Source organism: Rhagoletis zephyria, unplaced genomic scaffold (assembly GCF_001687245.7).
Source record: "Rhagoletis zephyria isolate East Lansing unplaced genomic scaffold, Rhagoletis_zephyria_1.1 Rzeph_scaffold_00169, whole genome shotgun sequence".
Taxonomy (NCBI): Eukaryota; Metazoa; Arthropoda; class Insecta; order Diptera; family Tephritidae; genus Rhagoletis; species Rhagoletis zephyria.
Window position 1 is genome coordinate 158,764 of NW_016157253.1, and position 14,051 is coordinate 172,814.

At 41.2% G+C, this 14,051-nt stretch overlaps 1 protein-coding gene across 4 annotated transcripts in view; it reads left to right on the top strand.

Annotated features, from left to right (window-relative positions):
- The first annotated feature begins 1,043 nt into the window (after window positions 1-1,043).
- The window catches only part of LOC108355851 (transmembrane channel-like protein 7), a 120,099-nt gene continuing 107,091 nt past the window's right edge, over window positions 1,044-14,051 (top strand). The window contains exons 1-3 of one of the 4 annotated variants that reach the window (XM_017606993.1): window positions 1,059-1,725; window positions 1,982-2,211; window positions 2,284-2,942. In XM_017606993.1, the coding sequence (XP_017462482.1) occupies window positions 1,563-1,725; window positions 1,982-2,211; window positions 2,284-2,322 (432 nt within the window). In that variant the 5' untranslated portion in view covers window positions 1,059-1,562 and the 3' untranslated portion in view covers window positions 2,323-2,942. Of the gene's footprint in view, window positions 1,726-1,981; window positions 2,212-2,283; window positions 2,943-14,051 lie in introns of those variants that run through there. The other 3 variants (XM_017606987.1, XM_017607000.1, XM_017607007.1) reach the window with 3 other exon arrangements.

A 14,051-nucleotide genomic window follows, 5' to 3' on the forward strand; every position in this document is an offset into this window, starting at 1 on the left:
CCGCCCCCGGACATAGACGAGACGGAGCTTCATCTGCCTCGGGAGACACGAACGACAATAGCCCAACTTCGCTCTGGCTACTGCAGCAGGTTAAACTCCTACCTGAGTAGATTGAATGAGGATGTGCCACATGAGTGTCCGGAATGCGGGGAGACCCCACATGACTCGAAACATATCTTCGCATGCCCGGAAAACCCGACAACCCTAACGGCCCTGTCCCTGTGCACCAACCCTACAGAAGCTGCACGCTTCCTAGGGCTGCCGTTAGTGGAACTTGACGACAACGACTGAGATACCAACCGTCCAGGGCGGGGTTGTTGTAGCCGCTACAACAACGACAACAACAACAACGGACACAACGATCGATAGTTTCCCAGCTCTATCGAATGGGCAGGACCTAGATATTTCGAAAAAGTATCGATGCATCAAAAATATCGAAATTTGTCTGATCGTTGAATTGACATTCTTCTTTATCCACACCTCTTTCTTCAAAATCTTCTCAGCTCATTAATCGGCAGTAAAAAAATAATTGGGGTGTTCACAGTTCGTTCCAAATAGTGTCTGAAAATGTAGACGTCTACATTTTAAGACGTTTTCTAACCGTAAAATCTGTGGTGTTGTTGTTTCCCATACAAAATTGGAAAACGACGCCGTCTACATTTTGTCACACTCAAAGGTATGTTTTTTACGCGTCTACATTTTGCAACCTCGCAGCAGGGTTGCATTATGGCAATACTAATCACATTTTTTTTATTTATTGGGCACGTTTTTTGTATTTGCATTTAATTTGAGCGCAATTTCTGATGAAAAGAAACAAATCAAGGAAAAGAAATAACAAATATTAGGAATTGGTAATTAAGTTAAATAATTACAATTTTTCAGAAACAAAATCGAAAGGCGATATATAAAAAATGCACGCAAAGAGGAAATGTCTGGCAACACCAGCAAAGTTTTGAGACGATTTTGCGACGACTGCTAGAAAGGGGTGCTCACAGTTTGATGCTAAAGATGTCTCAAAATGTAGACGCCTACATTTTCAGACACAATTTGGAACGAACTGGGAACACCCCAAATGGTAAACTGCTGCATAAAGTTCTATTCCTACGAATGTTGTCGAATGTTTTATTTTTTTCAACTGCGATAATATATACATTTGGATTGGTGAACTTATACGAGGTGTAATATTAGCAGCGAGAAGAAAGATTTTATACTCAGGAAGCTTCTGTAATTCACTCCCGAGTGAATTTCTAAAAAATTCACTTTATATTGAAAGGGGTGAAATTCACCTGGAAATGAATTTGCCTTTTAAAATTTCTATAATTTTACAGAATGTGTAAGAAAATACCGCGGGAAAGCTATTTTATTACTTCACCTTTTATAATTTCTCCATGTACTGCTTTGGTAACTTTCGATACGTGGGCATTTCATCGCGTCCATTTTTAACGTTGACTGATGAAGAGTGTTTTCGCATAAGTATTTCATAACTACTTGGCAACTCCACTCATAATAAATACAAACAAAAACCTGTTTTAATTGTGCTTTTTAATTCTGAGTTTTCCATAATGTCTGACGCTTCTAAAAATAAACAAAAATCTAGGAAGACTAATGGATGGGAAGAGGCAGGATGCGAGTTTTATCAGGAAAATTACTGTGCAGAATGGGATGGCTTCGCAAAAAATCCTATTGCAATAACTACGTTGCTACCATCAAAACAAAATAGACTAGGTTAGTATGTTACATCTTTGGATTGTTTAATACAAAGTAAACTTTGCTTATTAATTCCGGAGCTTAAAGCGAATACAAGACAAAATTCCATATCATAACTTTATATTTTTAAATATACAGGATTATCTTGTTTTGTTCTACATGCACACATCTATTTATGCAGATGCATATATACGTACATTGCACTACTTGATACATATGTAGTACTCAGTTTCACATATTATTCACGATATATTTTTCTTTGACATCTGGAAAGGTACATCTAAACGAAATTACACTCAAAGGGATCGTAAACATAAAATTTGCTGGCAGCAGTTAACATCTACTGGTCCGCGGAATTATCAGCAAAATGAAGGACAGTTTTCACTTTTGCCAGATTTGTCTCAAATTATTAACGACGAAGAGCATATCTGGGAAGAGATGTTTCAGATCAAACAGTTGCCACTATCAATGCACCAAAAAAAAGAATTCAAGTCCGATTTGCAGGTAAGAAAACTAAATAATAAGAACTCGAAATCTATATACATATGTGCATACTACATACATACTTATGCTTAGATATGTAAATATTCCCCTACAAGACACGATCTGGGATAACGGGTAATGCTTCCACTTGGTAGCGCATGCCGCCGCGGCAGCTCCTCAAATAGAAATGCCATGTGAAGTTCATATCCACTTCGCCTTTCCAATGCAGTGGGGACCTTCCCCTTCCTGTGCTAGCACCAGGAGATTCTGAGTTAAATACTTTCAGAGCTGGATCGTTGGTGTCCATCGGATGTTGTCATTGTCCATGCTTCTGCGCCATATAAAAGCACGGACATGATAAGTGACATACGAGTCTGGTTTTCGTACGTGGAAAGAGGAAATGCCTTCTGAATTGCCTACTCAGTTGAAGTGCAGCATTTTCTATTTTCTCGAAATTGTAACTGGCAACAGTGATATTCCCACGACAGCCGGTTCTACGTACCGGAATGTCTCGGGTTTTCCCCGACCAAGGGGCGTTTTTTTGGCGATCTAACCTCGTTTAGGTCAGCGAAGTATCTCAGAAGTTGTTCGTCCATAGGGCTACATTTGCTATGTATTCTGCTCAGGGCTGGCATCAAGTCAAACCCAGGGACAGAAACTTACATCTGTTGCCAGAGACGACTATACCACAACTCCACCTCAGTCAAGTGCAATGCTTGCGACGGGTGTTGTCACCTCAGAGTCTGCTCCCGCCTAAGGACTCATCGGCAGTGGACCACATCATTTGGATATTCCGTAACGTGTCATCAGTCAAGTGCAACACCTGCCTTGGCTGGTGCCACTTTAGGGCATGTTCAGGCCTGCGTACCACGCGAGATTGGACGGGGAACTTCGAGGGCCCGTGTTGCGCTGCTCGGTCGCAGACTTCAATTGCGACGCCCCCCACCACCACCACAGGGCGGCAATCACCTCAGCAGCACACACAGCCAACGGCGGCAAGAACATACACCTCACTTACACCCCACATCACGACACGTCTCCCGAACCACATGAAGCTCCTTCAATTCAACTGTAACGGGCTACAGAGCAAGATTGAAGAGATAACCGTTTTCATGTGTCGGCATGGTATATTAATAGCTGCGGTCCAAGAGACGAAGTTGCACAGCAATTCAACTTTGTTGAATTGCGCCGGGTACAACGTGCACCGTCGAGATCGCGAGCGAGATAATGGTGGTGGCTTAGCGTTCATCACGCACCACACCGTGCAGTATCGTCTTATCGAAGCAGACATCGACCGCAGGGATACCACCCTAGAATGTCAGGGCATCGCTATCCGGTCAGGCGATGTCGAGCTCGAAATATTTAACATATACATACCCCCTGTCACCTGCTGCCCGGCAGGATATCACCCTGATATAGGTGCGCTCCTCAGAGGTGAAAACCGTATGGTAGTAGGTGACTTTAATGCGCACCACGATCTTTGGCACTCAAGCCTGTCAAACGATCGTAGGGAAACAGACGTCAGGAGGCATCTATATGAACTGACGGACGAAGTCCAGAGGTCCATTAAGCAACCTCTGGACCCGACAGCGTACAGACAGGCCCTGAACGGCATTCACAGGGACTCAGTCTCGAGTTATGTAGACTCTAGACCTGTGAATGCCGTTCTAGGCATACCACCCCCGGACATAGACGAGACAGAGCTTCATCTGCCTCGGGAGACACGCACTACACTCGCACAACTTCGCTCCGGCTACTGCAGCAGGTTGAACTCCTACTTGAGTAGGTTGAATGAGGATGTGCCGAATGAGTGTCCGGCATGCGGAGAGACCCCACATGACTCGAAACATCTCTTCGCATGCCCGGAAAACCCGACAACCCTAACGGCCTTGTCCCTGTGGACAAATCCCACAGAAGCTGCACGCTTCCTAGGGTTGCCGTTAGTGGAACTTGACGACAACGACTGAGATACCAACCGATCTGGGCGGGGTTGTTGTAGCCGCTACAACAACAACAACAACAGAAACTTACATCTGTTGCCAGAGACGACTACACCACAACTCCACCTCAGTCAAGTGCAATGCTTGCGACGGGTGTTGTCACCTCAGAGTCTGCTCCCGCCTAAGGACTCATCGGCAGTGGACCACATCATTTGGATATTCCGTAACGTGTCATCAGTCAAGTGCAACACCTGCCTTGGCTGGTGCCACTTTAGGGCATGTTCAGGNAACACCTGCCTTGGCTGGTGCCACTTTAGGATATGTTCAGGTCTGCGCACCACAGGAGATTGGACGAGGAACTTCGACGCCACTCACTACCACCACAGGGTGACATCCTCCACAGCAGCGTACACAGCCAATGGCGGCAAGGCAACACACATCTCTCACCCCCGCATAACAACACGTCTTCCGAACCACATGAAGATCATACAATTCAACTGTAACGGACTTCAGAGCAAGATCGAGAAAATAACCGTTTCCATGGGAAGGCATGTTATATTGATAGCTGCGGTCCAAGAGACGAAGTTGCACAGCAATTCAACATTGCTGACTATGAACAACGACGCACCCACCACGATTATCTGCAGCTCGCCAGTTATAACAATAAACAGCGCTGGTCTGATAAACAGCGTATCATGGCGACCTATGCTGACTTTGGCCTCAGACCATCTGCCCATAGTCATCTCGATCGATAAACCAACCGACTTTGCTTCCGCGGAACAGCCTATATCAACTTTTCTGCGCCTCTTCACACCAACCGACGTACACCTTGATGAACGTAAGTTCCGCAGAGTTGTCACTGCTCCTGCAGCTCGCTTCGTACCGGCAGGATGCATTACGGACCCCCGTCCAAATTTCCCTGCCGATGAGCGTGACAACCTTCATCAGGCCGATCCCGGTAATCTCCGTATCAGGGATCTCAACGCAGAGATTCGGCAGCATGTGAACGTACATAAGCGGAAAAAGTGGGAAGAGCATCTGAAGACTTTAACTTCGCCTCTGGTGTGAGTAAGCTTTGGTCAACCGTGCGGTCACTATCGAATCCGACGAAGCACGACGACAGGGTCGAAATTTATTTTGGCGACCATGCTTCGTCGGACCCTGAGCGATGCGTGAGCTAGTTTAGCCGGCAATTCATACTGGATACTCCGGCGGACAAAGCCCAGCGTCGAGTGACCAGAAGGCTGCACAAACTGCCTGCAAGAGTAGCGTACCTAACGGAGGTCCTCAATCTGTTAATAACCAATCTGGTCATCCCAGACACCTGGAAAATGGGGGAGTGGTCCCACTGCCTAAACCGGGAAAACCGAGCAACTTTCCTTTCCCCGGTAACGAAGACAGTGGAGGCCCTTCTTCTCCCGCACTACACAAACTACCTGACCCCAGCGAATCATCAGCATGGGTTCTGTAAAGTGCACGACACAACAACAGCATTTACACCATAAACACCCACATAACTCGTGGCCTTAACCGAAACCGCCCCTGTGAGAAAACAGTCCTAGTAGCGTTGGATCTGTCAAAGGCTTTTGATACCGTCAGTCACTCCACCCCCTCAGGGAGTGGTCAACATCCGTCAGCAGCCTTCAGAGACAAAAACAGCAAACCAAGAAAATTAAACAGTGGGTTCCACAGGGTGGTGTCATAACCTCACTAATAATTATTATATCTCAAAGCTCCCTCAACCACCAGAGGGAGTCAATATTGTCTCCTATGCTGACGATTGCTCGATAATGGCGTCTGAGAATGGAATTGATGACTTGTGCGCGAAAGTAAAGGGTTACCTCGCCGAGCTTTCTCGCTTCTTCACTGCAAGGAGTCTAACCCTCTCCCCAACAAAATCCTCGGCAACCTTATTCACCACCTGGACGAAGGAGGTCAGACTGCAACTGGGTATTCACGTCGATGGTGAACCAATACCGACGGTGAATAACCCAAAGTATGGCATCGCCCGCCGTTGAGTGTAGACGTGTTTTCGGTTGCTCTCTTAATCTGCTTTGTTTTCTTATCGTGTCAAACACATACATACGTACATATTTTAAATATGGACTTTTGCGGAAAGTGCATTAAAATGTTTGCAAGGAATGATTCCTCAGTTGTGCCCTGCAGTGGTTTTTGTAAAAAACGTTTTCATAGGGCCTGTATATTCGCTACCTGTGTCGTGACTGTGTTGATGCTCCGGATAAAATTTGCGAAGCCTTTGAATCGATTAGTGTCACTCTGAAGATGGGCTTAGAATCAATCATGATTGCTTTTGAAATACAATTTAAAGACTTAGTCACGCAGATTGACTTTTTAAAAAGTCAAGTTGTTCTAAAGTCTGCAAATGGTAACAAAAATTCCAATTGTATTGATGCGTTAACAAAAGAAGTAAATGCCCTGAAAAGTGTTGTTGTTGATGTGACCACTTATAACAATAACAACAAAAGTGGCTTCACCGGTTTCCGATCTTCGGACATGGAATTGCTCACATTCTCGCCGCTCCCAAATCCGATGATCAGTAACGGCGTATCCACGTTTATCTCTACTGCTAGTCGTTTGGCGGCGGCAGGTCCTGGGGAAAAATCAACAAATACTTTGAAAGCTGGCACAAATCATAATAATAATAATAATGTTCCTAATCAGCATAACTCTGCCTAACTGCCATACCTAAATAAAAGCGTCAGCGTTGTCCGGCTGTCAAAAAATTCTCATGCCCATACAATTTGTATGAAACATACCGAAACAACGCGGCGTCAACGCTGAGCGGTTGGAAAATCCGATTTTGACAGGGCGTTAGGTATTGAAGTTGGCTGCAGAAAACGGCGAAACTGTCATTTTCGTGTTACACACAAACAAACCTATGCTTATTGTTGGTGTTATTTCTGCATTTGACGTAGCGTTGACGCTTTTGTTTAGGTATACCACTTCGGCGCTAACGCTAAGCGTCAGAAACCTCTCCGCCCAAAGCTTTTGTTTAGGTATGGCAGTTAGTGCCAAACTGTCAAGTGAATGCTGTAAACGATGCTCTTTCATCTGCTTCGTCTCCCATGGGTTCTGCTATACGAGCGGCCCAAATTACAGATCTGAGCTACGCTGCTTCTGCTGATACAATTTCTGTGCAATCTAATGTTAATCACGCTGTTATGCCTGCTGTTGGTGCTGTTTCGGAAATCGACACTGATGTTATTGCTGTGGATGTTGTCAGGCGTATTGAGTGCACTTGCCCGACTAACAAAGTTGATTCGGCCGATGTTTCTGCTGCTGCGCCAGCTGTCAGTAAAGTTTCGACAAATTCTGCCTCATCGCCTATCCCTCTTTCTACTAATTCCGCAGTGCGCGACCTTGCCTGTGCTAATCCAAGTGTAAACACTTTAACTGCATTAGGGTGTGCCAATATGCTTTTACCTATTAACACAGCCGCTTCGCCTTCTACGCGCATTAATGATCTAAAGGATATCGGGGCTAATGTACCTCGTAACAATAATGCTAAGAAAGTGAATGATCTGCGGGTTTTTGGATCCAGTACTAACGCTGATCTTAAGGTTGCCGAGCATTTAAAGTGGCTTCATCTCGCCTCGTTTATGCCATCAGTGGAGACTGATGATATACTTATATATGTAGAAAAACATTCGGGCATCTCTAAAAACCTTTTATTCTGTTTCAAACTTGTAAAGAAAGATGCGGCAACTGAGTCTCTAAAACATGTGAATTTTAAATTGGGTGTTCCAGAAGGGCTCTTTCGTAAGCTGCTTATGCCCGAAATCTGGCCTGCTAATGTTACGGTTCGTCCTGTTCGTTTTTTACAAAGAAAGGAAAAACAGTCTCAACCAGCCTAGTAAATGTTTGTAAAACTTTGTGTTCTTGGGGATTTTAATTTATGTAATATTTCATGGCGTAATTTGAACAGCCTATCTGTCTTAACTCCAGTAAATATTTCTAGTGATAGTGAAATCCTTGTTATTGACAGTCTCTTAAGTATTGGTTTATGTCAAGTCAATGGTTTTTTTAACAAACATAATCGGCTTTTAGATCTAGTTTTTTTATCTAATAATTTGCATTTTCGATTGTCAGTTTGTAGTTCTCCGATCTCAGCTGAAAACTTGCACCATATTCCTCTAGTTATAAGCCTACAGTTCTATGAATATTTTGCTGCTCCACAATTTAGTTCTCGTCCCAAATTAAATTATAACTTGTGTAATTTTAATGTCTTGAATTATATTATTCAGGGGTTCGTACCCCTCACTTACTTGGTAATTTAGATACTGCGAAGGCCTTTGGTCTTTTCAAATCATTAATCTATGAGGTTTGCGTAAATAATATCCCTAATTTTCCAAGAAAAACGTATAAGATACCTTGGTATACTAGACATCTAAAGCATCTTAAAAATCGTAAAAATAAGTACCATAAAAAGGTTAAAGCGACTAAACTACTATTTTATTATGAGCATTACCAATTATATTTAAAGAAATTTAATGAACTCGATAAGTTACTCTACGCTAAATACGTTAATTAACAGGAAGCTAATATAAAAAAAAATCCGAAAGCAATCTGGAGTTATATTAAATCCAAATCTTCGAAATCCAGCTTTCCTGCGTCTGTTTTTTATAAGGATAAACATGCAAGTTGTCCCGAGGAAGCAGCCAATATTTTTGCCGAGTTTTTCTCCTAAAATTTTGTCTCGGACTCAGATATTACCCATGCTAATGCCTTTATTCCTGAATGCCTACCTGCGTTTGGGTCGCTTATACTGTCGGAAGTGGACGTTGGTAGTGGTATTGATTCACTTAAAACCTCAAATCTTATGGATCCTGATGGCCTTTCAGCCATACTCTTTAAAAAATTTCCTGCATTAATCCAACCTTTGACACTGATTTTTAATATGTCTTTAGCATCGGGTAAATTTATTGATGATTGGAAAAAGGCTCAGATAACCACGATTTTTAAAAGTGGCAACAAAAATGATGCATCTAATTATAGACCAATTTCAAAGTTAATCACAGTTGCGAAAATTTTCGAATGTGTTATTAAGGAGAAATTGTCATTCTCAGTTAGCAGTTAATTAGGCCAAACCAACATGGTTTTATTAAAGGAAGGTCCACAGTCTCTAATCTTGCNGTGGCAACAAAAATGATGCATCTAATTATAGACCAATTTCAAAGTTAATCACAGTTGCGAAAATTTTCGAATGTGTTATTAAGGAGAAATTGTCATTCTCAGTTAGCAGTTAATTAGGCCAAACCAACATGGTTTTATTAAAGGAAGGTCCACAGTCTCTAATCTTGCAATTTTTACGGAAGATTGGCTGTCTGCTTTTCAAGCTGGCCAGCAAGTCGACACAATATATACAGACTTTTCACAGGCATTTGACAGAGTTTCTCACAAGGTCTTAGTGTCTAAATTATTCTCTATGGGTTTCCACTCTAATTTTTTGGAGTGGATTAAATCATATTTGTCTGACAGAAATTGCATGGTTGTGTTCGAGGATGTCTACTCACAGCCTTTTATTGTGACGTCGTGTGTTCCTCAAGGTAGTATACTTGGACCACTGTTGTTTATTTTATTTATTAATGACATAGGGTCCTGCTTCTCGTCATCTAAATATCTATTATATGCGGACGATCTAAAAATTTACTCTGTCATTAAAAGCATACACGATTCCATTGCCCTTCAAAGAGAACTCGTTAAACTACACGATTGGTGCATACGAAACCTTCTTCATCTAAATATAAATAAGTGCTCACATTGTACTTATACCAGAAAGCTAATTCCGCTCCACACGCGCTATCATATTTCTGGATCTCCTCTTAATCATGTTAATGAAGTCAAGGATCTAGGTGTCTATTTCGACACGAAATTAAACTTTTCTACGCATATCGAATATATAGTTGGCAAATCATACGCGATGCTGGCTTTCGTCCGGCGTAGTAGTTCATCTTTTTACGATCCATACACTTTGAAGATGCTTTATATTACTCTAGTAAGATCCAGGTTGGAGTATGCGTCATTCATTTGGAGGCCATACCACAATTCTCATATCACGCGATTAGAACGGGTACAGAAAAAATTTATAAAATTTGCTTTACGCTCACTGAATTTTAGTGAACCCATTCCCTCATATGAATCACGTTGTGCACTTCTAAATTTACAAACTCTACGTAGCAGATCTGCTTATCTTGCTTGCTCATTCGTTGCCAATCTCTTGAATGGATCGGTTGATTGCCCTAACCTCTTGGAAATAATAACTTTCAATGTTCCTACACGTAATTTACGCAGTGTTTCTTGTTTCTACATCGTATTTTCTAAAACGAACTATGTAATGTATGCTCCCTTGATTAGAACCTTAGTGGAGCTAAACAATATTCCAACTTTTGACCCGTCTCTATCTTGTGGAGTAGTTCGTACTTTATTATACAACTATTTTAACTAGTTTTAAGTACCTCTGAATTATATATGTCAGTAAGAATTTATTGTTCAATTGACTGAAATAAATAAATAAATAAAATCCTTGGAGTCACCTTCGAAAGTCTGCTTTCCTTCTCGGCGCATACAACCGCAATTGTCAACAGAGTATGGAGCCGCAACAAAGATCTCAACCGACCGGTTCTAAATTACGCAGCGCCCGTGTGGTCGCCGTGGGCTAGCAAGACGCAGTGGATGTATTTACAAACCTCCGAGAACACGGCACTTCGGGGAGCGACCGGATGCCTTCTGATATCGCCCCAACTCCACCTACACGACGAGGCCCAGACGCTCCTCAGCAAGCAGCATGACAGACGTGGTTACGCGAACAGACGACTGCTTGCAGAAGAGCCATCGCCAAGGCATGTCAGGAGGAACCTCTACGAACTGACGGACGAAGTCTAGAGGTTATAGAAGGACTCTGGACCTGTGAATGTCGTTCTGGGCACACAACCACCTGACATGGACGGGACAGAACTTTGCCTGCTTCGGAAGACCCGCACCACAATAGCCAAACTTCGCTGTGGCTATTGCAGCAGGCTCAACTCATACCTGGGAAAAATGTGCCCAACCAATGCCCTGCATGCGGGGAGTCGCCACATGGCAACAGCCAAGGCAGGAGTTGCACTTCACTGATGTCGCGTTACGGAATACTCGTGATGGGGTTTGGGTGTGTTAGTGTTGTGCTTCTTGGGCTAGTGGCGGTTTGCCGTGGTCCGATTCGCAAAGCAAAGCCACGAAAACCGTTTGCTGCATTTCGCCGACCTAAACGAGGTTAGATTGCCGAAACAACAACCCTTGGTTGGGTAAAATCCGAATCAATCTGGTACGTGGAACCGGCTGTCGTGGGAATGTAGTACGCTCCTCTAACACCTCGGCTATACAACCAACGTAACACACACCCACCACTGCCTAATTGTCTATTGTCTAATTTTTTCGCTAACATTTTGAGCACATCTGCATGCTAAATGGGAAATAAAAGCGTTTGCTATGTTATTAAAAATCAACGCGAACTCTTAGCGACTTACAACTTGCACTTTATTATACTAAAATTTAGTAATCTATGAAACTGCATACCCAAAACTTTTATAAAAACAAAAAACAAAAAAATTACTTTTGGTAAAGTCTTTTATAACATTTCCAATTATTACTTTTTATTTTTTTTTGTTTTGGGAGAACCCTACAATTGTTTTTAACTAGTATTTATTATGAAACTTTTATTAGCTGGAACAGGAGAATCGGTCTTCAAAATTGGCGCATTTTCTGCACTTTGCAATAAAAAATTTAATACAAACAAATAAAAATTCGAAAATTGGGCTCAACTAGTCTCTTGCAAATTTTATTAGCTTTCACTAACAAAAAAAATATCAACTTGGTTGAGAAACGAAGGCTCCAGTGAATTATGAACATTAAATCCCATTTATTGACCACTGTGCAGCGGGTTACGAGTTGAATACTTTCAGAGCTGGAGCGTCGGTGTCCATTCGAACGATATAACCAATCCAGGGGAGCCGCTGTATTTTAATTCGTTTTTAATGTCGTTGTAAAGCTCATAAAGCTCATCGTTCCATCGTCTGCGGTACTCGCTGTCGCCAACGCGTAAAGACCCGTAATTCTTCCGCAAAATCTTTCTCTCGAATACTCAAAAAGCCGCCTCATCGGATGCTGTTATTGTCCATGCTTCTGCGCCATATACCACCACGGGCATGATGAGTGACTTATGGAGTGTGTTTTTCGCAAGGCATAACAAGGTAGAAGTGATTTCGACATTTCTCTCTTTTGAACTGCGACTAAAATGTCAACTCTTAACCCTATACTATTAAAAATTTTATGTTTTTTTATATAAATTTTCAATTGTGAGCTGTGCGACTGATTTTAAATACATAATAAAATGACAAGGAATTACGGGCGGTATGTTGTGTTTGAAAAGAGCCAGGACAACAAACTTGTGCGTTATTTTAAAACTCCGAAGTATCAATACTTCATTAGGAGACTTCACGTGTGCGCGAAGACCATTTTAGTGCCAGTGACTTTATTTGTTGCCCATCGCAGCCGGGTATTTCTAAGCGGACGCGTTTGTTCCCAGGTGCAGGAATTATTATACCGAATATGAAGATAAAATCTTCCACTCATATACATGGATAGACCAAATTTCAAATGGAGGTCTAATAAAACCTAAACCGGACATAAAGAAACTGAAATTAACTTTTAATAAATTTAATGGAAAGGAAATTTCGAATTGCAAAAATTTAATAGCTGAATTATTCAAGTTAAGTTCTGATGTAAATTTAGAATAATCAAACCTTTTTTTAAATGTCTAATATACTTTAAAATTAAGTATTTGAATAGAAAAATAAATGCTTAAAAACATTGGGCTAATAAAAGCAAGAAAATTGCCAAAATGGGTTTATAAATGAGTGTGTTTAACTTAGTGTGTAATTTTGTGTAAGTAAAACGAAAATGCAATACCACATTTACATTAAAACGAAAATGCAATACCTAAAATGAAGCTGATTCTAATGAGATTTTCATATCTACAAAAACTTTAATTTCAAAGGCGCGTATTCATAGTCCAGCAACTAAGTCGAAACTAACAAAGTTGCAACTTAAATTTATGTACCAACTTAAAATTTACCTCTATTCATAGTCGCATTTCAGACTTCTACTAAGTACCCTGCCAGCCAAAAGTGGTGAAAAAACTGGTGAAACCGCGGGTTTCGTTCACTTCAAAACTGGTGAAAAATCTGGTGAACTTTGTATGGGCGGTGTGCAGATTTTCACCAGTTTCCCCCTGTACGTGTGAGCCTTGCATCACTGTCGCACTCATTCAGATACTTCCTAAGGAAAACATATAGCTGCACTCGTCTAGCATTGCCCACTTCAGCTGGCGCAGGGTTGCATTCTCTCCACAGCGAATTCAAAATAACCTTAAAAACTTTAAATAAAAAATCTTAAAATTTTTTTTGATTTTTATTTTGCAAAATTTATTTTTCAAAATGCATTGTTAACCTAATATACATAGTTAGTAATCAATATTATGAATAAAAATTACAATTAACATTAATAATAAAGATATTTTTACATACATATGTGGCTGCTTAATTGCTTATTATTACTACTACTCCTTTGTATATAGCAGTTTTCAAAAGTTGCAGATTTTCTATAAAAAAGTTAAGCGATTTTAACAGTATTATAATCAAAAGAAATCGATTTACCTTTCTTTTAATATATATTGACAGTTGAAAATCATTTGTACTGGTTCATAAAAATTCAGTTTTGTTAGAACTTTGCAAAATGTGACTTTTTCACTTCTTACATATAATGTTTTCAAAAGTTGCAAAATTTCTATAAAATAGCTAACCGATTTTAACAATATTATAATCAAAAGAAAAGTAATCGATTTACCTTTCTTTTAATATATAT